Source organism: Bos javanicus, chromosome 13 (assembly GCF_032452875.1).
Source record: "Bos javanicus breed banteng chromosome 13, ARS-OSU_banteng_1.0, whole genome shotgun sequence".
NCBI classification, from domain to species: domain Eukaryota; kingdom Metazoa; phylum Chordata; class Mammalia; order Artiodactyla; family Bovidae; genus Bos; species Bos javanicus.
The window spans coordinates 30,134,786-30,159,678 of NC_083880.1; the positions used below are offsets into that span (position 1 = coordinate 30,134,786).

General features: G+C 40.6%; 1 protein-coding gene across 1 annotated transcript in view; it reads right to left on the minus strand.

Annotated features, from left to right (window-relative positions):
• Positions 1-24,893, minus strand: part of ITGA8 (integrin subunit alpha 8) — a 189,056-nt gene that overhangs the window by 8,742 nt on the left and 155,421 nt on the right. Inside the window, exons 26-28 of the mRNA XM_061436125.1 lie at positions 21,600-21,728; positions 15,461-15,574; positions 6,255-6,356 (exon numbers count right to left, since the gene is read on the minus strand). Of these exons, the coding sequence (XP_061292109.1) occupies positions 6,255-6,356; positions 15,461-15,574; positions 21,600-21,728 (345 nt within the window). The remainder of the gene's footprint in view (positions 1-6,254; positions 6,357-15,460; positions 15,575-21,599; positions 21,729-24,893) is intronic.

Here is a 24,893-nt window from a genome sequence, read left to right on the forward strand (position 1 = left end):
AAATTCTCATCACCGAAACTGTTGTCAGTTTGCTCCTGGCAACATTATTTTTATTTGAAAAATGCCATTTCGCATCCTTTCTGTGAGCACTTTCAATGGAAGGATTAAGCATGTCATATACATTCACCATCTGTAACTAAGAGGAAGGGACTTCTGTTTTAGAGGAAGACAAGCTCAGTGACTTTGCTCCCTCACCTGCATTCCGCTCTCCTAACCTGCTGCCTTTAAGGCATCTACATGGCACGGAGGCTGCCCAATCTTCTTGATTTCAACCGGGGCTCCTCTGTCCATGGACTTCTCCAGGCAAGAATACTGGAGTGGGTTGCCATTCCCTTCTCCAGGGGAATCTTCCCCACCAAGGGATCGAACCCGGGTCTCCTGCATTGCAGGCAGATTCTTTACCATGTGAACCACCAGAAGCCCCTAAACCAGGGCAGCTTCAGAGAACTTCTGTTGCCCCTGGTGGTTTCCAGGTTTTTCACTGCATAGTTGAGAAGCTGCTAGACTAGGGACAGTAAAAATACAAACAACAATGGTGCCCTGAAGCATTTCTTCAGATTTCCAAGCCTAAGGAGCTAGATGGTTGTTGCTAGAAAAGGGTGGATGTATCACATCATTGGAAGAGTCATCCGGGTCTTGAAAAGAGAGGTCTTTCTGAGAACACATTGGTTAGGGAGTCAGGACACATGTTCAGGTCTGTAAATAGAAATGAAGCGTTTCCTCTGCAAGTGGAAACAGATAAAGCCAAGCTTTTCCTAAAACTCAGTACTCTGTATAGACCAGAAACTTGAACCCTACAGGCAAGCTTAAGAGAAAAGACTTAATTGATCGCTTTTATAGGACCAATGTTTATTTAAATTTGTTTTAGTCCTGTAGAAACCCTAGGATGGTTTAGGGGAAGCTTGGCCAAGAGATAACATCTTGAAAAATACCCAAACTTTGTTATTTCTAATGTTTATATTTGTCTGGCAGCTCATTTTGACAAGCCCACAAGACGCTTATCTATTGAATAATAAATATGAGAAAAACAGGTCTTAATTCATATAGTTTCTAATGACTAAACATTGATTTATAGTAAGAAATTTTCATTCATTTCAAATAAGATTTATTAAACACCCATATTCTCTGAAGTTCTATAGGTATTACCAACAGCTCCAAAAGGGAACCTTCTATGACTCTGCTGTAGATCAGTGTTGTCCAACAGAAATATAAGGCAAGTGATGCATGTCATTTAAAGTTTTGTCATAGTCAAGTTAAAAAGAGTAAAAAGAAACATGGGGCATAAATTTTAACAATGTATTTTATTTAACACTAAACATCAAAATTATTATTCAAAGTATAACTGATATAAAAATATTATTCCTCTTTTCTTTTTACTAAGTCTCCAAAGTCCAGTGTTTATTTAACACTTGCAGCAAGTGACAACCACGAGACTTTCATTGATTCAAGTGAAATGTTGTCTTACCCAAAAAATAAAACTGCATTAAAGAAAAAAAAATACCTTATACTGCTATAGTTTTAAGTTTACATTTACGTAAGTTAAAATGAAGTAAAACAACTTCAGTTCTTCAGCCACTCCACCCGCATCTCAGGTCCTCACCATCCATGGCAATGTGGCGAGTGGGTACCATATTGAACCGCACAGCTTGACGACTTTTGTATAATTTCACACAGTAGTGTGAGAAGCCAAATTACCCAAGACCCTCTTTACTAAATTCATTCATCAAGAAGGTGGTCCCAAGGCCAATGATGGGGTGTATTTAGGACTAAAGCTTTACTTTAAGAACTTGGGTTTTGACTACATACTTTAACTGCTTTAAGAAAGGTTCATGTTGAACAACTTAAGTACTTAAAACGTATGGAGAAAAATTCAGTTACATGCAAACTAATCAACAAACTGTTTTTCATTTTTTAATGTACCAAGAACCTGTAGCTATTTTTAAAAATAGTATAAAATTTTAACACTCCACTTATATAACTATCTGTAATTTTAAGAAGTAGGGTCCATAGGGTCCATGAATCGTAAGCAGTTCAGATGTTCTTAAAGTGATGCTAAGTAGAGAACATTTAATCTCACCTTCATCATGTCATAAATCTTGTTGTTCTTTATTATGGTGGAAAGACCATAAATAAATCTTTAATATGCCTACATTTTATCACTGACATTTATGATATGTTTTTGTATATTTTGACAAAATACCAAGGTAGAAGAAAAAACTCCCTTGGATTTGCAATGGTAATTAATGTTGACATCTGTATTTATGCATCTCAAAATCTTGTGTAAACATACTTCAGTGGGGTCACGAGAATGTTTTATATAAATGTACCAAGACACTCCACCGACAGTGCCATTTAGAACAAAATAATAACATGAAGTGGACCAGCTGAACACACATTTTAACAAAATTCAAACAGCCCTTATGAGATAAGAAGTTCCTGTGATAGGTCTGAACTCCAGATAATTGCTTAATATCACAGTTCCATTTTAAGATCCTGAAGTTTTGCTAACAATTCAAAAAAGTCAAACGGACTCCCAATTTGCATGTGAGTTCTTAATTAAGGATTTCACTGAAATACTTTATAATAACTGTCTTTGTTGAACTGTGGTGTTGGAGAAGACTCTTGAGAGTACCTTGGACTGGAAAGAGATCAAATTGGTTAATCCTAAAGGAAATCAGTCCTGAATATTCATTGGAAGGACTGATGGTGAAACTCCAATACTTCGGCCACCTGATGTGAAGAACTGACTCATTGAAAAAGACCCTGATGCTGGGAAAGATTGAAGGCAGGAGGAGAAGGGGACAATAGAGGATGAGATGGTTGGATGGCATCACTAACTCGATGGACATGAGTTTGAGCAAGCTCCGGGAGTTGGTGATGGACAGGGAAGCCTGATGTGCTGCAGTCCATGGGGTCACAAAGAGTCAGACACGACTGAGTGACTGAACTGAACTGAACTTCGAGTTACACGAGACAATCATAAGCTCTTCTAGATGTAAATTATGGAATTTGGCTTTAGTCACACAATACAAACACCAAAGTTTATGAATAGGCAAAAAAAGCGTTCCAATAACTGAATATTTTTTTCTGCTGTAATGATACAGCATTTAGGCATAGACCCTCTAATCATGCAACCTTTCCTTTGCTTCTGAACATGACAAGTGTCACGTGGCGCGGAGAGTTCATTTGTTACAAACCCAGACACTATTCAAGTAGCAGCTGGGGATTACTATTTTTTTCAATATGGAAAACTTTTCTAGGGTTCAAGAAATGGCTGTGTTATGACCACACTGAAAAGAAGCACAAGCAGAGTCCTCATCACCTACAAGGAACTAGGAAAACAAGCAAATATTCTTGTCATTTACCAAGGAAGGAAACGAGAGACCCTTTCCCCAATGGCAGACTGTGGACTGGAGCTCTGAAGATCCTCCAACCACCTCGTCCAGCTGATTCTGCTATCTGGAAGTACTTCTCTCCTCCTGGGTCCTTTTCAAGACAAGGATGAGAACTCACTCTAAAACACTCACTCTAAAACATCTGCCAGTTCCAAGCACAGTTCTCTCAAACCAAGCCTGTAGGGCACAGCTGCCTTCCTACTGGCCACGTCTCCTTGAGGCAGTCAGAGACTGGGAGACCTAAAAGGTTTTCCCATAACCTCTCCATAAATGATGCAGTAAATCATCTACATCAGATAACAAGACTTTTTCAAAGATGCAGGAACAAGGGTGGTGGGGAGGAGGGAAGCCTGTATCTCATCATCCGGTGAATCTTTTGAGATGAGTTGAGAACAGCAGGCTGGCACCTGTGGCCAGGACAGAAAGACGCGATCCTGTGGATGCAACCGACTGTCACACATGTTTCTGTTATGGAGCATGTGCTCAGAGAAAACAAAGGACTCACATTTATCTCCCTTGGAGTTAAAAGCCTTTGAACCTCCTTGGGTGAATATTCTATATTAAAAACCCAAAGCTTCTGTCTCCTAGGTTGAACATAAATTCAAACTCTGGCAGACATCTCGTGAGAGAGACAGAGGCGTGCTAAGTGGAGAGATATGTGCAGTGCTGGCTTTAAACACCACCAAAGTCTACTGAGATATTTTGAATCTATGGATGCTTCTAATTGGGCTTATTGAACTTTGCCGGAAAAGGTAGGACATTTTGGGAAGGTTACTATTATCAACACCTGAGACTTATCTCATTTTAGGTAAAATGCTGAAGCTTTTTGTATATAACGTAAATACTCTTCTTTACAATGCTTTCTGGTAAATGTGGTTAAGGGCATCAACAAGGTACACAGAGTGATCTCCTGAAGGTTTCCACTTAGAGCCGAGTGGAGCCAGGGTGATGCCCGCAATGAACCTGTTCTGGAATCTGCAGATTTTCTTTACACTGCCTGCCTGTGTCAGAGGTGCCCAATGCCAGTTTCACTGCAGAAGCATCACTTGTAGAGCCTCTAAAGCACAGTGCCAGGGGCCCATGCCAGACTCACTCAATCCTGATACTTTGGATAGGGTCCTAACATGTATGGGACTTCTTAGGTGGCTCATTTGTACAGAACACACTTGTCAATGCAGGAGATGCAGGAGACTCGGGTTCCATCCCTGGGATGGGAAGATCCTCTGGAGGAGGAAATGGCAATCCACCTCCATATTCTTGCCTGGGAAATCCCATGGACAGAGGAACCTGGCGGGCTAGTGTCCATGGGGTTGCAAAGAGTTGGATACAATTTAGCAACTGAGCACATAGCATGTATAAGCCTTTAAAGTCATGTGAATGGTGATTCTTTGCATGCTCAGGGTTGGAAATCACCAATCAATGGATGGATTTCAATTACTACAAGTAGATTAGGCTGGAAAGAGTAATAGCTCCATTTTAAGACCTAGGCTGATGAGAAATTATGAGAGTGGTGACCTCTACACCATCCAAAGCAACCCTCCTTAAAGATGACAGTGTACCTGCTGCCCTGATGATTCTGACTTGGCAGGTCTGAGGTGAGGTCTGTTTCTGAATTTTGAACAATTTCTTAGGTGTTACTGATGCTGCTGGTCAGCAAAAACATATTTTGAGTAACAAGGACCTGGGAACCAGAATCCAAGTTGAGGTTGTAAATAACTATGAAGTGACCAAGAGATGAAGGTTGAAATCTCAGTATTTGAATCCTGACCCAGAGTTCTGGCTGTGGTCATATTCATTGTAAAGGCAGCATTTTGATGATGGGGCCTGTTCATCCCCTGTTACTCACCCTCCTGTCTGCTCTGCATGGCCTTGCCAGGTTGCTGAGGATGCCAGCAGTTGTGCTGTGACAGATATCTGGGTATCAGTAATGTTCCTTAGTGACTCAGTGGTACAGAATCTGCCTGCCAATGCAGGAGACATGGGTTTGATCCCTGGGTCTGGAAGATCTCCTGGAGAAGGAAATGGCAACCACTCCAGTATTCTTATCTAGGAAATCCCATGGATAGAGGAGCCTGGCAGGCTACAGTCCATGGGGTCTCAAGAGTCCGACACGACCTAGTGATTGATTTAATGTTTAATAGCTTCAATTCAGATGATGCTCCTAGGGTACTTTTCCTCCAGGTAATACTGGTCTTTGCTTCTGTGGGTATGGGTGTGTATGCACATGTGTTAGTCGCTCAGTCATGTCCAACTTTTGCGACCCCATGGACTGTGGCCTGCCAGGCTGTTCTGTCCCCATGGATTTTTCCAGGCAAGAACACTGGAACAGATAGCCATTCCCTCTTTCAGGGGATCTTCCCAACCCAGGGAATGAACCCAGGTCTCCCGCATTGTAGGTAAATTCCTTACAGTCTGAGCCACCAGGGAAGTCTGGTCTTTGCTTAGAAAGGAAAAATGACTGTCCATACAGCTGGTCTGTGGTCTTCTCCCTAAGGAAGACAGTCTTCCCTTCTCACCTCACTCACCAGGCTGTCTTTAAAATTAACAATAAGTATGATTCCATTATGATCATAATTAGTATCTGAACTTCTTTCAAACAAAAGAGCCTAATTAAAAAATGGTTTTAGTCCTGCCCTGTGATTTTTTTTAGTGGGGTGGAATAGAAATTTACATTGAAGGTTTAAAAATCTGATCGAATGACACTGAAGAATTTCCAGACTGAAATAAGAAAACAGTAATCTTAAGAGGGAAACTTCTCAAGTCAATGTAATAGGCACTTAAACCTAACACAAGCAAAACAAGGTTTTAAAAAATAATTTACGTGAAATTATTTGTACCTATATATTTTAAGATACTTACTGCTATGTTGCCTTCTGGGAGTTTTGCTGGCTGATCTTTATAAGGCATCTTCTTAACTTCAAAGGACACCAGGGATGCAAGAGAATAGGGATCATTTTTCCTCTGAAATTAAAAATATTTATTTAAAATATATTCCATGTAAAACTTTAAAGTTATATTGGCAGTCATCCAGTTGTTTTCAATGTTTTCCATTTCCAAAGAAATATTCCCTCCTTCTTTCTTCCTTTTCTCTCTTTTTTACTTTTTTTTTTTGCTATCCATCTATCCATTCATGATCCATTCGCTTATTCATCCATCCATCCATCTGTTCATCATCCATTCATCTTTCATCCGTCCATCCAGTTATCTATCCATTATCCACTATGTATCTGTCGTTCATTCAACCATCCATAAATCATCCATCCATCCATCATCATCCATCTATCATCCATCATCCATTCATCCATCACCCATCCATTATCTGTCTAGACATCCATCCAACCATCCATCCGATCATTCATCTTCTTACTTCTAAAGATAATCTATCTTATTACCAAAAGACTTGGCACAATAAGGTTAAAATAAAAACAGAAAATCAGACATCCTTAAAGGAGTAAGCACAAGTGCTCTTACTGAAGAACATAGTGGGGAGACATCGTGAATACAAATTCTTGTTGTCTGATGGAACGAAATATTTTAGGAGAGAGACTGCTGCTAAGTTACAAAGAAATTAGTCATATTTCCTTTTATAGACAACAAAGGTCCATCAAGTCAAAACTATGGTTTTTCCAGTAGTCATGTATGGATGAGAGAGTTGGACTATAAAGAAAGCTGAGCGCTGAAGAACTGATGCTTGTGAACTGTGGTGCTGGAGAAGACTCTTGAGAGTCCCTTGGACTGCAAGGAGATCCAACCAGTCCATCCTAAAGGAAATCAGTCCTGAATATTCATTGGAAGGACTGATGCTGAAATTCTAATACTTTGACCACCTGATGTGAAGAACTGACTCATTGGAAAAGACCCTGATGCTGGGAAAGATAGAAGGCAGGAGGAGAACGGGATGACAGAGGTTGAGATGGTTGGATGGCACTACTGACTCAATAGACATGAGTTTGAGTAAACTCTGGGAGTTGGTAATGGACAGGGAGGCCTGGGGTGCTGCAGTCCATGGGGTCGCAAAGAGTCAGATATGACTGAGCTGCTGAACTTAACTGAAGGTCAAAGGAGAGTATGTAAGAGTAAATCAAGGAAAACCACTCTGAGAACTTAAGCTTCTGTGATTTTCCTCCATTTAGCTTGAGACAGTGATGCGATCTAACCAGTGGTGGGATGTAGCCAGCTCACAGTGGCTCTTGTAAATACAACACTAAAATCTGAAGACCTTTGAGTACCCATTGTTAAACAGAACCATTATTAAAACAAATTATATATACATGTAAACTTAAGTAAATTGTATTTCTAAAAAGATAATAAACACTCAAACCTCAGTTCTGAGTAATAATTTTATTGCATTTTATGCTCTTGATGGTCTTCCCAGATGGTGCTAGTGCAGGAGACATAAGAGACGCAGGTTCAATCCCTGAGCCAGGAAGATCCCCTGGAAAAGGCCATGGCAACCCAGTCCAATATTCTTGCCTGGAGAATCCCATGGCAGAGGAACCTGGAGGACTACAGTCCATGGGGTTGCACAGAGTCGGACACCACTGAACAACTTGGCACCCACGCACACACATGCTCTTGATATTATTTAGCTCTACTGCATCTGTAGGGAAAACACTCTAGGATGCTGTGCTGCTCTGCATCTCTGGCCACCTCCGTACTCTGTGACATCATGTTGCAGCTTGAAGTTGACCATAATGGGGATACTTACATCACATGAATCAGCACGTGCTACATATCAAAGTTTTACTAACATTTTCACCATCTAGAATCCAATGTTGGGTTTCTTGAGGCCAATTTGGCAGGTTGTATTGTAATAATTTACATATTTTTACAAGGTATTTTTGCCCCTGTGGTTGAATTTTTCCTCCCTTCAGCAAACCCCATTTCTTCTATGTGATAAGAACAAGTTAGAGTATGCAAAACTTTTATATATACTTAAAGTCATTACATCTTTGGCATTTTTGTTTTATTTTCCTATCCTGAAATTTGAGGGTAAGGAACTTTGTTCATTTGGAAAAATTCTTTTTTGGCTGTTATTTTTTCTATGTTCTCTTGTCTCCTGGCATTTCCATTTTAATTGAAAGCTGGATTTTTGTTTGTGTGAGAAGGATTTTTGTTTTTTAAAATTTAAAAATTCTTGCTCATAAAATCTTGTGTATACTTGGTGTTTCAAATCTACTTTTGTTACTACCCTGGCTGATAGACACAGAAGAAACATGACAAACGCCAGTAGTGAGATTCTGTGCCTAAGAGTTATAATCACATACTCCAGTGTGAATCCAGGCTCCCAAATCTTCAAAGAGTAAATTTTCTTTTGTCTCCAAATTCAATATTAAAAAACACTGATAGAAAATAATTCCCTTGCTCTTGAAGTAATATCTTTGGGAAACAAATCATGGGAGAACTTATCTCTGAATCAACTCTAGATGGAAAGTTTTTCTCCAACGTGATTCTGCATTTATGAACATGGAAATTTCTTAATGAATAACAAATGTACGTATTAACAAAACAGAAATAGAGTCACACATGTAGAAAACATAGTTGTCAGGAAGTAAAGGGGTGTTGTTGCCATTGCTGTTTAGTTGCTAAGTTTTAACAACAAATGCAAAGGGGTGGGCAAAGGATAAATTGGAAGATTGGGACTGACATACACACATTACTATATACATAGATAACTAATAAGGACAAGGAAAGCTACTCAATACTCTGTAATGACCAATATGGGAAGAGAATCTGAAAAAGAGTGAATACATGTATTTGTATAACGGATTCACTTTGCTGTGCAGTAGAAACTAGCACGTCATTACACATTGGCTACCCTCCAATAGAAATTTTAAAAGAGAGGTGGGATTTGAAGTCTAGAATGTGGGGAAACATGTTTCTCTTGGCGGTCTTCTCTCCTCCCTTTACCCTCTTTGCTCTTGACCAGCCTGACTCCTCCTCACATTTCCACTCATCACCACCATTTCTGATGGCTCACAAGCCACTTTTCTTTGTGCTTTGCTGAACATCAGAAACATCTGGGATTGGGCCTAGAGATTGTGATTCAGTATGTCTGGAATGAGACTATAGATGCCCTATATTGTTTGGAATTTCCACACTGTTGTTTAACTTTTTATCTTTCTTAATTACTTTCTCCCCACCAAGATTATAGAAAACTAGAAGGCATAGAGCATGGAATATTAAGCTTATACCTTCCATAGCACCTAGAACAGCATGCCCAGGAGGGTTTCATCAATCCTCCTTGACTGACAGTGTGAACAGATGGTGAACGAACCCATCCAATAGTTGGGTTATTCAATGGTTATCCCATATTCACCCATTTGATTATTGCTGTTGCTGTTCAGTCAGTAAGTCATGTCTGACTCTTTGCGATGTATGGACTGCAGCACACCAAGCTTCCCTGGCCTTCACTATCTCTTAGAGTTTGCTCAAACTTATGTCCTTTGAGTTGATGATGCTATTGAACTATCTCATCCTCTGTTGCCAGATTCTCCTCTTGCCTTCAATCTTTCCCAGCATCAGGGTCTTTTCCAATGAGTCAGCTCTTCACATCTGTGGCCAAAGTATTGCAGCATCAGCATCAGTCCTTCCAATGAATATTCAGGGTGAATTTCCTTTAAGAATGATTGGTTTGATCTCCTTGCTGTCCAAGGGACTCTTGAAATCTTCTCCAGCATTACAATTCGAAAGCGTTATTTCTTTAGCACTCAGCCTTTTTTATGGCCCAACTTCCACATCCATACACGATTACTGGAAAAACTATAGCTTTGACTGTAAGGACTTTTGTCAGCAAAGTGATGTCTCTGCTTATAATATGCTGTCTAGGTTTGTCATAACTTTTCTTTCAAGGAGCAAGCATCTTTTAATTTCCTGGCTGCAGTCACCATCCACAGTGATTCTGAAGCCCAAGAAAATAAAATCTGTCACCCATTTGATAGCACCTTATAAAAAGTTTAATTCTTTCAATTATTGAATTGGACCTCCGCTCCTATCGATGAGATTAGGAAGTTCAGGAAGTTGTAAGAGAAGGCTGTAACATAAGATGAAGGCTGTTGTTCATGACAAGGGCTGTGGACATGCTTTCACCTCTGCTACCTAATTCACTGATGCGAAAGGGCACCATCTGGGACCTGAACAGACTTAGTGGTAGGCAACAACCGGTAAACAAGGCAATTCATTGTTATTTATTTTAAATATTCTCCAAATGCAGCATTTCTTCCAGTTTCAGTAGAAAAAATTTTTTCTCATTTTTCCAAGATGCTCTGGAGCCCTTGGGAAATGTGAAACATGAGTTATTATGCTGTGATTGGCGGGATTGGCACCGAAGGTACAGGAGTCCTCTGTCTGCAAGTCAAAAACCTGGCACAGGTAAGTATTTAATTTATGAAAAACAATCATGAGCAGAGTCCTTTTATTGATTTTATGTTCAACGTTGAATGCTTTCAGCCATGTTCTTTACATAACAATGATGTTATTCTTACGTTAAAAACTTGTCTCTTCTTTTTTTGTGGCAATCTACTCCTGTAAGAGCCATCATTGCCATATTGTAGTCAAGTTAGGATTGAAAAAGCAGCTGGTTAATATCCACTGACGATATGTTGAACTTTTAACCTGCCCCAGGTAGCTACTAAACCTTAGAGAATGCCCTATCCTTCTGTCATTGCCATGTCATTAATTTTTTATATTTATTTTTATCTATATATTTACTTGGCTGCACTGGGTCTTAGTTGTGGCATGTGGGATCTTTTTTGTTTCTTTTTTTTTTTTTGCTTAGGCATGAGAACTCTTAGCTGCATCGTGTGTGACCTAATTCCTCGACCAGGGATCGAATCCAGGCCTCCTGCGTTAGGAGTGAGGAGTCTTAGCCACTGGGCCATCAGGGAATTCCCTGCCACATCATTTAAACTGTGGTTTGCAGCCCACCAGTGCCTCAATTATGTACTACTGCACAATGATTGGCTTATGGCCATGGTACTAGTAAAAAGAACAGAGTTGGGAACAAAGAGAATGGGGAATGAGGCTTTGAGTTGAGTTGAATGGAGAGTGAGGGTGGCCAGGACCATCAAGAATTTCCCCGACTCCCACCTTCCCTGCTGCTTAATTCCTTCTCAAGAATTATTTTTAACTGCACATACATTTTATAAAGCCTTTGTTTAAATACTCAACATCTCCCAGAAACAAAGCCGTGTGAGACAACAAAACCTAAATAATTATTGGTCAAACTTAAGTTTTTAAAGAGGTTGCTCTTTCAAGTAACAATCACAGCACAGGGCACCATTTAGAATTGAAGAAAATATTTTTCTGACCAGTATGCATGTTTATTCTTGGGCTTCCCTGGTGGCTCAGTCAGTAAATCTGTCTGTAATGCGGAAGACCTGGGTTCAATCCCTGGGTTGGGAAGATCACCTGAAGAAGAGAATGGCAACCCACTCCAGTATCTGAAGGATCCCCATGGACAGAGGAGCCTGGTGGTCTACAGCCCGTGGGGTCACAAAGAGTTGGACATGACTGAGTGACTAAGCACATGCATGTTCACCAGTGGGCAAAACCAAAAATAATGCAGCAAATCGTATCAGCTGAGAACTGTCAACTTTCTCCCCTGGGTTAGGAGGGCAGAAAATGTTTGCCTCCTTCTGGGTGGTGGGATAAACTGTTAGACTTCCAGGATCTAGTATGTTCTTTGACCAGCAAGTGAGGGGCAGTTTGCAGTAATGCTCTCCTCTCTGGCCATCAGCCTCTGAGACTGGAACAAGCAGAAACTGTGGAAGTACAGAAGTCTGGGCTCCAGCTGTGAGTAGACATGAAGCGACTTGTGTCAGGCTCTCCAGGATCTTTGGAAGTGTTAACTTTGATCTGGCAAAACCTCAGAATGTCCCTGAAGGTTGTTCTGGTCTGACTCTACTTGTGCTAAATAGTTATTGTTTAGAAAATCCCTCAGTTGGTATTGATTTCTTCCACATCCACTGGGTCTTCAACAGGTAGATAAAGATGTAATTTTCCTTTCTTTTTTAACTTCTATATATTGTGGAAGTACTTTGTATACATCTTTTTTATTATTTATCTTTGGCTGCGCTGGTTCTTCTTTGCTGTATGTGGGCTTTCTCCAGTTGTGGTGAGCAAGGGCTCCTCTTTATTTATAGGCTTCTCATTGCAGTGGCTTCAGTGGCTCCCCTTGTTGTATAGCCCAGACTCTAGGGCATTCGGCTTCAGTAGTTGTGGTGCATAGGCTTAGTGGCCCTACAGCATGTGGGATCTTCCTGGACCAGGGATCAAACCCATGTCCACTGTATGGGCAGGTGCATTCATAACCACGGAACCATCAGGGAAGTCCTAAATTTTTTCAAAGATTTATTTTATTGAAGTATAGTTGACTTACAATTTTGTGTTAATTTCTGCTGTACAGCAAAGTGATTCAGATATATATATATATATATATATATATATATATATATATATATTCTTTTTTCATACTTTTATTATGGTTTATCACAGGATATTGAATATAGTTCCCTGTGCTACACGGTAGGGTCTTGATGTTTATCCATCCTATATATACTAGTTTGCATCTGCTAACCCCAAACTCCCAGTCTATCCCTCCCCCACCTCCTCCTCCCCACTGGCAACCACAGGTCTGTTCTCTCTGTCTGGGAGTCTGTTTCTGTTTCGTAGATAAGTTCACTTGTGTCATATTTTAGATCCCACATGTAAGGGACATATGGTATTTGTCTTCCTTAGAGAGGCAATTTTCACTCCATAGGTCTTCTACTGGAATAGCATGTCATGCCCAGAACTGATGGATGTCATCTAGGATAGTCATTCTCCCTTGGCCATAGGGTCATAGTGATTTTAGTCCTGCTTTATTAAAGAGTTATACTTCTTCATTGCAGTAGGATGTGATGCCCAAAGTAATCCTAGGGATAGATGGTTATCATTCAAATTGTGTGGGCTTGGGAATTCAGCTAACACCCATGTTTCCCAACCCTTAGATAAAAAGTCATGGCCAAAAAAGCAGAATGGCAATGAGCAAATTGTTCACATCCAAGTGGTACCTGAAGCAGTGCTTGGCACATAGCTGGCAGTCAGCACTTCATAAATATTTGTTGAGTAAATGAATAAATAATGGTTTAACAACAACAGCAGAAAGACACTGTGCACTGGTCTTTTCTTTAGGTCACTTGTTCAAAGCTGGAGATGATTTTGCCCCCAGGGGACATTGGCAATGTCTGGAGTCATTTTTTGTTGTCACAACTGGGCTGAAGGCTTTTACTGGCATGTAGAACCCAGGGACGGGGAAGCCTGGTGGGCTGCCATCTATGGGGTCGCACAGAGTCAGACATGACTGAAGTGACTTAGCAACAGAGGGCAGGGGCCTGGGATGCTGATAAACATCCTGCATTGCCCAGGACCACTCCTCACAACAAAGAATTATCTGAATCAGAATATTAACAGTGCTGAGTTTGAGTTTGAATAATCCTGCCTTAGGTCTTTTTTTTTTTTAAAAAAAGGTTTCATAAAAACATTTTTAAAAATACCTTTAATTTTCCTCCTGTTTATTACAGAAACAAAATTATATAAGATTTGTAAGACTATAGAAACATTTTGAATCATAGAAAACATAAAAATCTGGAGTTACAATATTCTGTATTTTTAACTAGATTCAAAAGGATTTACCATTGGATTTTTCTATGGCACAATGAGCCAAATAAATTTTTGAGTAGTTAAAATAGGGGCAAGATTGCATAGATTTGGTAGGGTTTTTAATTTAGCTCCTCCCCCTGCCCCAGATCCTCCCCAAACAACAAGGTCACAACACAGTATCATTTAAATAAATAGCTCCTTCCACATGGAAAAAATTAATCTGCTTAGTATAAAAGAGATTTTAAACCTTTAAATGTACATAATCAATTAGTCATCTCTAGAAGTGTGGGATGCTATAGTCCAGACAAGCTAAAGCAGTGAGGAGTCTACAAATCAATGTACCTGACACTTTACTGAGAAGCTCGTCTAGCTGAGCCCAGGATGTGGTATCACCAGACAAGGAAGACTTAGGACAGTATCTCTTTCCCCTTCTAAGCTGACTATATTTTAATCTTTCTGGGCATATGGCTTGAATTATGTAACTGTACTCGCCATCATTTCATTAACTACTATCCACCAGGGAACTACAAGACACGGGTGAGTTAAATAGATCTGTTTAAATCTAAGTCACTGTCTGAAGGACTCAGGGACTCAGGATATGTAAACTATCTTCACCCAACATACCACGCACGCACACACACACAATGGAGTATCCTTTAGTCATAAAAAAGAAAGAAATCTTGCCTTTTGCAACACCAAGGATGGACCCTGAGAACATTATGCTAAGTGAGATAAGTCAGACAAAAAAAAATAGGGTATGATCCCACTTAACATGGGAATCTTTAAAAAAAAGCCAAACGTATAGAAGTAGAGAACAATGGTTATCAGGATCTGTGAGTCAGGGAAATGGAGAGACGATGTTTAAGGTACAAACTTGCAATTAGTGCACGGATTAGTCCTGGAGATCTAATGTGCAACAGAAATTCTAGTCAACAACACTGTAGTATAGACCAAAGCTGTTGAGAGATTAGATCATAAAAGTTCTCAACATACATACACACAAGGTCATTATGGGAGGGGACAGAGGTATCAGCTAACCTTACTGTGATAAACATTTCACAGTATACAGGATCCAATCATCATGTTGTATACCTTAAGTTTATATAGTTCACATGCCAATAAGATCTCAATAAATCTGGAAAAATATCAACTTCATGTAGTGGGAAAGATGACCAGCTGTCCTTGGCTCAATTCCTCCACAGAAATTTCTTTTAAAATTTTAAACATTAAAGAAGTAAATTAAAAAAAAATTTTTTTTAATTAATCTAAAAATTAAAAAATAAAAAATCTAATGGAAAAAATTTGAAAATTAAAACATTTTAAAAGTTAAAACATTTAAAAATCCTTTTAAAAAACGCTTCCCTCTGAGCTTTTGAGAAGAGGTTTCCTGTGAGTGGCACGTCAGTGCTCCAGGGTCTTCTTACCTGGAGAAATGTCTTGGCCCACAGCCGTGACCTGACTTTCAGGACGGCGCTTTCTCCTCCTCCTAGTCGTCCCACCACACAGGAGATTTGTAAGCACTCAATGTTTGTGCAATTCTGCAAAAAACAGCAGCAGCAGTGGTGAATTGGTATCCTTAAATCTCGGTAGAGAATCAACACTAGAGTCCGTCTATTTACATTCTGTTTCCTCAGAAGTCGTTGCTTACTCCATAAACTTTAAATAAAGAACAAATGCACTGAAACGATCAAGAAAAAACACGGTTTGGTAGGAAAGACGCATCCACATTGGTGGTACTATAGAGCTAAAACGGATCATAAAATACAATGTGAAATTTAAGCTCTGTTCTAAAGACTTCAAAACAATCTTTCCACAACAGCAATTGAACTGCTCCATTTCATTTTCTCAGAACTCAGGAAGATATTACTCAAAGACAGTCACAGCACCAGACCCTGAACTAAGCAAATCCTGAAACAGCTTCAGAGGAAGGCCCATGAGTCTGTATTATCTCAGAGACCCAGTGATATTAACCCATAGACAAGTATTTGTTCCATAACATTCTTCTGGCTAAATTACTTTCTAGTTATAAAGCAGAATCTTCTGTAAGTTCCAGCCATTAAGCTGGTATTTATTTTTAATAATTTTTATTGGAGTATAGTTGACTTACAATGTTGTGTTAGTTTCTGCTGTACATTAAAGTGAATGGGGAATTGGTTCTTCTGTATAAGTTGTGTGCATGTTCAGAACAGTGGAGAGAAGGGTGTTTGGGAGTAGGGTGGGCAGATGGCAAGGAGGTAAAGAATGGTGGTAAAGAATAGTCCTATTTGTGCTAAGAAGTTTCCATTTGATTCAGAAGGTCCTGAGGAAGCCTGTGAAGCATTTTTTTTTTTAATTTTATTTTTAAACTTTACATAATTGTATTAGTTTTGCCAAATATCAAAATGAATCCACCACAGGTATACATGTGTTCCCCATCCTGAACCCTCCTCCCTCCTCCCTCCCCATACCCTCCCTCTGGGTCGTCCCAGTGCACTAGCCCCAAGCATCCAGTATCGTGCATCAAACCTGGACTGGCAACTCGTTTCTTATATGATATTTTACATGTTTCAATGTCATTCTCCCAAATCTTCCCACCCTCTCCCTCTCCCACAGAGTCCATAAGACTGTTCTATACATCAGTGTCTCTTTTGCTGTCTCGTGCACCGGGTTATTGTTACCATCTTTCTAAATTCCATATATATGCGTTAGTATACTGTATTGGTGTTTTTCCTTCTGGCTTACTTCACTCTGTATAATAGGCTCCAGTTTCATCCACCTCATTAGAACTGATTCAAATGCATTCTTTTTAATGGCTGAGTAATACTCCATTGTGTATATGTACCACAGCTTTCTTATCCATTCATCTGCTGATGGACATCTAGGTTGCTTCCATGTCCTGGCTATTATAAACAGTGCTGCGATGAACATTGGGGTACACGTGTCTCTTTTCCTTCTGGTTTCCTCAGTGTGTATGCCCAGCAGTGGGATTGCTGGATCATAAGGCAGTTCTATTTCCAGTTTTTTAAGGAATCTCCACACTGTTCTCCATAGTGGCTGTACTAGTTTGCATTCCCACCAACAGTGTAAGAGGGTTCCCTTTTCTCCACACCCTCTCCAGCATTTATTATTTGTAGACTTTTGGATCGCAGCCATTCTGACTGGTGTGAAATGGTACCTCATAGTGGTTTTGATTTGCATTTCTCTGATAATGAGTGATGTTGAGCATCTTTTCATGTGTTTGTTAGCCATCTGTATCTGTGAAGCATTTTAAACAAGGGGTCTGATCATGTGTGTATTTCAGGAGAGAGGTGGTAGGTGAGAAAGAATAGAAAGAGGAGGGTGGGATGCAGGGAGGTTGATAAAGGCCAAATAAAAGATGATGGGACCCTGATACAATGGGAATGGAGAGAAGAAGATGAATTTTAGGGAAGTTTAGGAGGTAGAATAGATCCATGGTAGCCAACTTAAGACTGGGACAAGGGAGAGACAGAAATGGGAGAGCTCTTTGGGCTTGGTGATAGAGTGGATAGGTACTGGCTTTATTGAGATTGGGAATTCTAATGGTGGAGGGTGGGGGGTGGTTCATGGAGACAGAGAGTTGTGCACATATTGGGTCTGGTGTGTTGATCAGACATCAAGAAAGATGACACAATTTAGAGCAGCAGTCCCCAACCTTTTTGGCATCTGGGACCGGTTTCATGGAAGACAACTTTTCCATGGATGAAGGGTGTGTGTGTGTGGGTGTGTGTGTGTGTGTGTGTGTGGAGTGACAGTTTCTGGATGATTCAAGCACATTACATTTATTGTGCACTTTATTTCTATTATTATTACATCAGCTCCACCTCAGATCACCAGGCATTAGATCCTGGAGTTGGGGACCCCTGGTCTAGAGTATAGGCAGCCTGGGGGCTGAGATGGCAGGAGGCACTTAGGCATGAGTGGAGTTAGGGTCAGGCAAGAATTTCTCTGAAAGAGAAGACTCAATGGGAGAGAAGAGGAGGGGCTGAGGATGGAATCCTGAGGTAAAGGAACATTTGGGGATGGGAAGAAAAGTCTGTGCAAAAGGCTAAGAAGGGGTAGTCCAAAAAGTAGGAAGAGGACCAGGAGAGAATGTTTTGGGGATGGCAAGGGATGTGATGATTTCAAGAAGTGATCAAGAGTATCACACACCGAGTAGGGTTAGAAAGATAAGGTTTCTGTAAGCTGAGTAACAAAAGAGAGAAGAGAGCTTAGGGAGATGGGATGATAACTATTACACAAAACCAGCGGGGGCCAAGATGAGAAAGGCTAGGATGTTCTCAGGCAGAGGAGAAATTATACCTCCGTGTTAACAGATACAAAATTTTTCCTATGCAAATTGGAAATTATGATCCCAACACAGGATGCTGGCATTCTGCACTTTCAAATTCCTAATCAGAAATGGGATTCAGTAAGTTGTTTTTAACTAAACAAAAACTGTAGGAGGTCTTATTTAGCTTTTGATTTCAGAATAAACTTCGCATAATCACTCCCTATCCAGAACTGCTTTGACTCGAGGACATGGGGAGGTGGATGATTTGCAATTGTTGCACCAATAAGAGAGAAAGGGAATAAAACATGAGTTTCAGATAAGGAAATCAAAGATCACCTTGCTCTCATCTGTAAGTAATAATTTTCTATGATGTTCAGACATTAAAAATCGTCTTGAAATAAAAATCTTTAATGAGAAAAAATAGGAGGGAAAAATCTGACCCTACAGATTTTGACTTTACTGAGACTGGGTAAAGTCTTTTTACTGAGATTGGTCAAAATCTGACCCAACAGAAATGCATATAATTTTCAAAAGAATTTTAGTTTTTGATCTCTGTTGCCTTGGTGTACTCATGAGAAATATGCTAAAGTGGAAAATGTAAAATATATTCAAATTTCAATTTTCTAAATTGCTGATCCTCATAGTTTAGGACATTGCTTTGCCAGAGGGCTTTCTTATTGCTACTGAATATGAGAATTCTATAGCTGTCAATCCTTGTTTTCTTTCTTTAAAGATGAATTATTTATTAAATTTTAAATTGAGTTATAATTAGTATATATAATTGGGCTTCCCTGGTGGCTCAGAGAGTAAAGAATCTGCCTGCAATGCAGAAGACCTGGGCTTGATCCCTGGGTCAGGAAGATACCTTGGAGAAAGGAATGGCTACCCACTCTAGTATTCTTGCCTGGAGAATTCCATGGACAGAGGAACCTGGTGGGCTACATACAGTCCATGGGGTCACAAAGAATGGGACATGACTGAGCAACTAACACAATTGATATATACCATTATTACTTTCAGGGATACAATGTATTGATTTGATATTTGTATATATCGTGAAATGAGCACCACAGCCAGTCTAGTTAACATCCACCACCATGCATAGTCACACAGTTTTTTTTTCTTGTGATGAGAGCTTGTAAGAGCTACACTCTTAGCAACTTTCAAATATGCAGTGTGGTATTGTTAATTGTAGTCACCATGCTTACGTTACACCCTCATAACTTAAATCACTGTTTTCTGTTCTTTCATTCTTCCTGGAAGCTTTTTGAAAATAATCATACCATATTAATTCCATTACTTTATCCTACACTGAATAGCATATAGTTTCCCTACTCTTATATTTTGAAAAACATTACAGTGACATAAAAATTTACAGAAAGTTGAGTCATATCTGCCAACTGCTATAGTTTTTTGCCATGTAATTGCAGGTGCTTCTTTTATAATAAAGGTTCCTCTCTTTATTTAACTGATTACATCAGACTCACTCCTTGCACTTTTGTGTCAATGGACATGAAACAAAAAGGTTTCATGTTTGAAACCTTTTATGTGGTTGGGATAAAAAAAAATGAATATCAGAGTATGTCCAAGACATACATTTTAACTAATTAAATGTTTATTGTCATTTCAGTGGGATCTGGGGGAGAAAATTAGGCAAATACAAGTGTTCAGACTGTTACCCTGACTTGAAAAATTCTGTTTTATACTGCTCTTTTTCTATATATTTGGTTACTTTCTGCCCTACCCATCCATATGTGTCTCAACTTCTGAAGTGTTAGATTATGTAGTTTTATCATCATTTGTCACAGTGATCAAAGATTCTTGGGGCAGCGCCCTCATTATCTGTCAGGCCTGGCATATATTTTTAAAAAGCACATACATTTAGATCCCTGGTGGTCCAGTGGTTAAGATTCTACTTCTACTGCAGGGGGCATGGGTTCAATCTCTCATTTGTGAACTAAGATCCCACATGCTGTATGGCATAGCCAAAAAATGTTTAAAAATTAAAAATAAAAATTTTAAAACACATGTATCAAACAAAACAAAACAATATTTTAACCCTTTTAAAGCATACAGCTGGGCTTCCCAGGTGGCAGTAGTCGTAAAGAACTCGCCTGCCAATGCAGGAGACATTAGAAACACGGGTTCAGTCCCTGCGTTGGGAAGATCCCCTGGAGGAGGGCACAGCAATCCATTTCAGCATTCTTGCCTGGAGAAGCCCATAGACAGAGCAGCTTGGTGGGCTACAGTCCATGGGGTCAAAAAGAGTCAGACACAACTGAAGCATGCACGCACGCAAGCATACAGCTAATGGCATTAATATTCACCATAGGATGAGTGGGACAACTGAATTGAAAATGCTGAGCACAGAATTCCCTGGTAGTACAGTGGATAAGAATCTGCCTGCCAGTGCAGGGGACACTGGTTTGATCCCTGGTCCAGGAAGATTCCATATGCTGCAAAGCACCTAGGCCCGTGTGCTGCAACAAGAGAAGTCACAGCTATGGGAAGTTCATGTACCACAACCATGAGTGGCCCCTGCTTGCCGCAACTAGAGAAAGCCCAAGCAGCAACAAAGACTCAGTGCAGCCAAAAATCAATAATTTTTTTTTTTAAAGAAAGTGCTGTGTCATGAATGCCATCTACAGTTTTACAAAGGGCTGACTAAGCTCAGGCTAGCTCCATCACAGACCCCAATGCTTTGGGCCCAGAACATCTGCAAACACCATTCTTGACTCCTCTAGTGGAGCAGAGGACTGTGAGATCCAGGGATGGGGTGAGACACCTCAAGATCCACTGCGTGGGCAGTGTTTCTCCAGGCTCACTCCAGCTCTCACCAGCTCAGTATCTGGGGACCGGCTGATGACTGAATCTTTGTCTTCTTGAAATGTACGAAAGGTGGTGTTTTATGTTTCCATTATTACTTCTCCCATGTAGCCTCCAGGGCAGGTTCAGAAGAGTGAAAAAGTTATATTGCAAAAAAAAAAAAAAGTCTCTTTTACGTCTGAAATACATGCTGCCAAAAAGTTGGTCATATCTGAGTTTGGGAGGTGACTGAAAAATGGTACTTAAAGTTGAAAATTGAAACCTCCTGCCTTTGGGAATGGCAACCCACTCCAGTGTTCTTGCCTGGAGAGTCCCAGGGATGGGGGAGCCTGGTGGGCTGCCATCTATGGGGTTGCACAGAGTCGGACACGACTGAAGCAACTTAGCAGCAACAGCAGCAGCAGCCTTTGGGAATTCTGTCCGGTCCAACCTCCCCTCTCAGATCTCCACGCTCTGAGACAACTCACCAGGATCTTTGCGGGGCTCTGTCTGTGAGGCTCCAATTGAGGCACGTCTCTCCTCCTGACCAGATGAGGGATGGTGGAGTTTCGCAAAAATGCACTCAGCTCAGGGGTGTCCTCCCGGGGGGCAGCCGGCTGCACAGAAAGCCAGAGATATTACACCAGATACAAGAACACTTGTTACCTTTTTCATTAGCCTTGAGCACCAGGTGATTTCTTTTATTGACTATGATTCACCTAAGAATTCAGACACATTCTCATTAATCAGCAGCATCCCCATCAGCAAGATGAACATTGGGCTTCCCTGGCATTCCAGGAAATGGCAAATCACTCCAGTAATCTTGCCTGGAAAATCCCATGGACAGAGGGGCCTGGCAGGCTACAGTCCATGGGGCCACGAAGAGTCAGACATGACTTAGCAACTTCTCTTTCTTTCCCTGGCGGTTCAGTGGTTAAGAGTCTGTGCTTCCACTGCAGGGGGCGAAGGTTCGATCCCTGGTCAGAGATCTAAGATCCCACATGCCACGTGGCAGCCAAAACAAAATAAACAAAAAGTGAACTACACTGGAGAGAAACAAGCCTCAACTTTGTCCAGTAATAGGAATTCCTAAAGCCTGGGGAATGCACTGCTGGAATGTTTATCTCGCAAGGGTAAAATTTTAAGTGGGAGTTATTTCCCTGTAAGGACAGAGAGAATGTGGAAGTGACTTTCTGAGTGTGAGCCGTCAGTTTCTCGTTACTTTCCTCTTGCTGTCAGGGAACTGAGGAGCATTCTGTATGGTGAGATGGATTCTGAGGTGGCAGAAAAGAGAGGTGCTGATGGTGGGAAAACAGCCAGATGTGGTCAAGGACCAACTTGGGCATGTCTGAGCCCCACACGCTGCAACTGTAAGAAGTGTTCCCTCAGGAGAGAACCATATTCTGTTTTTTTGAAATTAATTTTTCTTGGAGTATAGTTGCTTTACAATGTTGTGTTAGTTTCTATTGCACAGCAAAGAGAATCAACTATACGTATGTATGTATGTGTGTATATATATACACACACACACAATCCTTTTTAAGATTTCATTCCCATTTAGGTCACCACAGACCACTGAGTAGAGTTCCCTATGCTATACAGTAGGTTCTCATTAGTTATCTATTTTATGTGTTAGTTTCTCAGTCATGTCCAACTCTGTGCAACCCCATGGCTGAAGCCCAGCAGGCTCTTCTGTCCATGGGGTTCTCCAGGCAAGAATGCTGGAGCGGGTTGCCATTCCCTTCTCATATACTATCAATAGCGTATGGGCTTCCCAGGTGGCTCAGTGGTAAAGAATCCACCTACCAGGCAGGAGACCCAGGTTCGATCCCTGGGTAGGGAAGATCCCCTGGAGAAGGAAATGGAAAACCACTCCAGTGTTCTTGTCTGGGAAATTCCATAGACAGAGGAGCCTGTCTGAGATATAGTCCACTGGGTCACAAAGAGTTGGACAGGACTTAGCAACTGAGCATGTGCATGATCAATAGTGTCCATATGTCAATCCCAATCTCCCAGTTCTTCCTACCCTTCTTCCCCCTCTGATGAACCATATTCTAATGAAAATGACTCTTCCCTAGCACCCCATGTGTACACTGTGTTGTAACGGAGCTTGTTTTCAGCCCTGAGTTTGTTTGGCAAGTCTTCTAGAACTTACAATGTTTTCTCAGGCTCCATGCCAGTCATATCTGCTCACCAAATAAACATTTTGAGAATCCCAATAAATCATAAATACTATCCCATTGAAATATTTTATTTTAGACTGACTGAGTATAAAGCCTGAATTTTTGGCTTCCTGCTACCCTTCCCCACCAGCACATCTTTTTCTACCTGGTCTCTTTTTGTAGTCACAGAAGCAATCCTAGTATGCTCATCTCTGTGGGAAGAATAAGATATTCCTACACTGCAGCTGAAATGATAGTGCTTAGTATATCCTAAGAACCTAGAAAAATCTCCTGGATAAACAGAAAGATAGAGTCCAGGCTTCTTAGTAAGACTGCTCAGCCATGTGTGTGCTGACCTCCACCTGTGCTCCAGTGTCCTTTTTCACCAAGAGCCCAGAGCATCCTGCTCCCCAGCAAGTAGAACCATGTCCCACTCCTGCCCTGCAGCAGGCTGATTCCCCAAGGCTGTCTGATGTTCCAGGTGATGGCTCTGTTCACCATCAGCACCTGTCAAGCTGCACAGTCATTGCCTGCCAACTGGTCTGAGTTGCCCCATGAGGAAAATGTCAAATGAAAAGCATAGAATAATATATCTCAGCAAACATAAAAAAAGAAACCAAAACTCCAAACCAACCAACCAACCAAACAACAACAAAAAACCGGAAAGGAAGGAAACTGGCAGGGAAAAGTCAGAGGGGCGGATATCAGATGTAGGAGACAACCAAGGAGAAGTGTGATTCTATAGAAATCTAAGGAAAAGAAAGTTGCAAAAATAAGCGATGATTCCTTCTTTGCTATTCCTCCCAAGGAGAGGTGGACTCTAATCACCTCCCTTAATTCTCGGTTGGTCTCAGGGACTTGCTTGACCGAAAGAGTGTAGCAGACAGAAAAATAAATAAAAAATATGTGACTAAGAATGTAAATCCTGCAGAGGAATAAAGAAAGGTTAGGACTAAAAGGATTCATTGAATCTGTCACCTAAGAAATTATGGAATATGATCCAGCAACTCCATTTCTGGATAGATATACCTGAAGAAAACAAAAATGCTAACTAGAAAAGCTATCTGCATTCATGTTCACTGAAGCATTATATCCAATAGCCAAACCTGGAAGTAAGCTCTGTGTCCACAGATGAATGGACAAAGAGAGTGTGGTATACATACACAATGATATACAACGCAGTATTATTCGCTCATAAAAAAGGAGGGAACTCTGTGACAAAATGGATGGATCTTGAGGGCATTACACTAACTGAAATAAATCAGAGAAAGACCTTATGATCTTACATACATGTGAAATCTTAAACAAACAACCCCTCCCCCCTCCAAAATCTATGAAACAAACATATCTATACAGAGAATTGGAGAAGGAAATGGCAACCCATTCCAGTGTTCTTGCCTGGAGAATTCCAGGGACTGAGGAGTCTGTGGGCTGCTGTCTATGGGGTCGCACAGAGTTGGACATGACTGAAGTGACCTAGCAGCAGCAGCAGCATACAGAGAATAGACTGGTGGTTGCAAACTGGCGGGTACAAATTTCAGTTACAAAATAAGTAAGTTCTCGGATGTATAGATGGTGACCATAGGTAATAATACTGTATTGTATATTTGAAACTTGCTA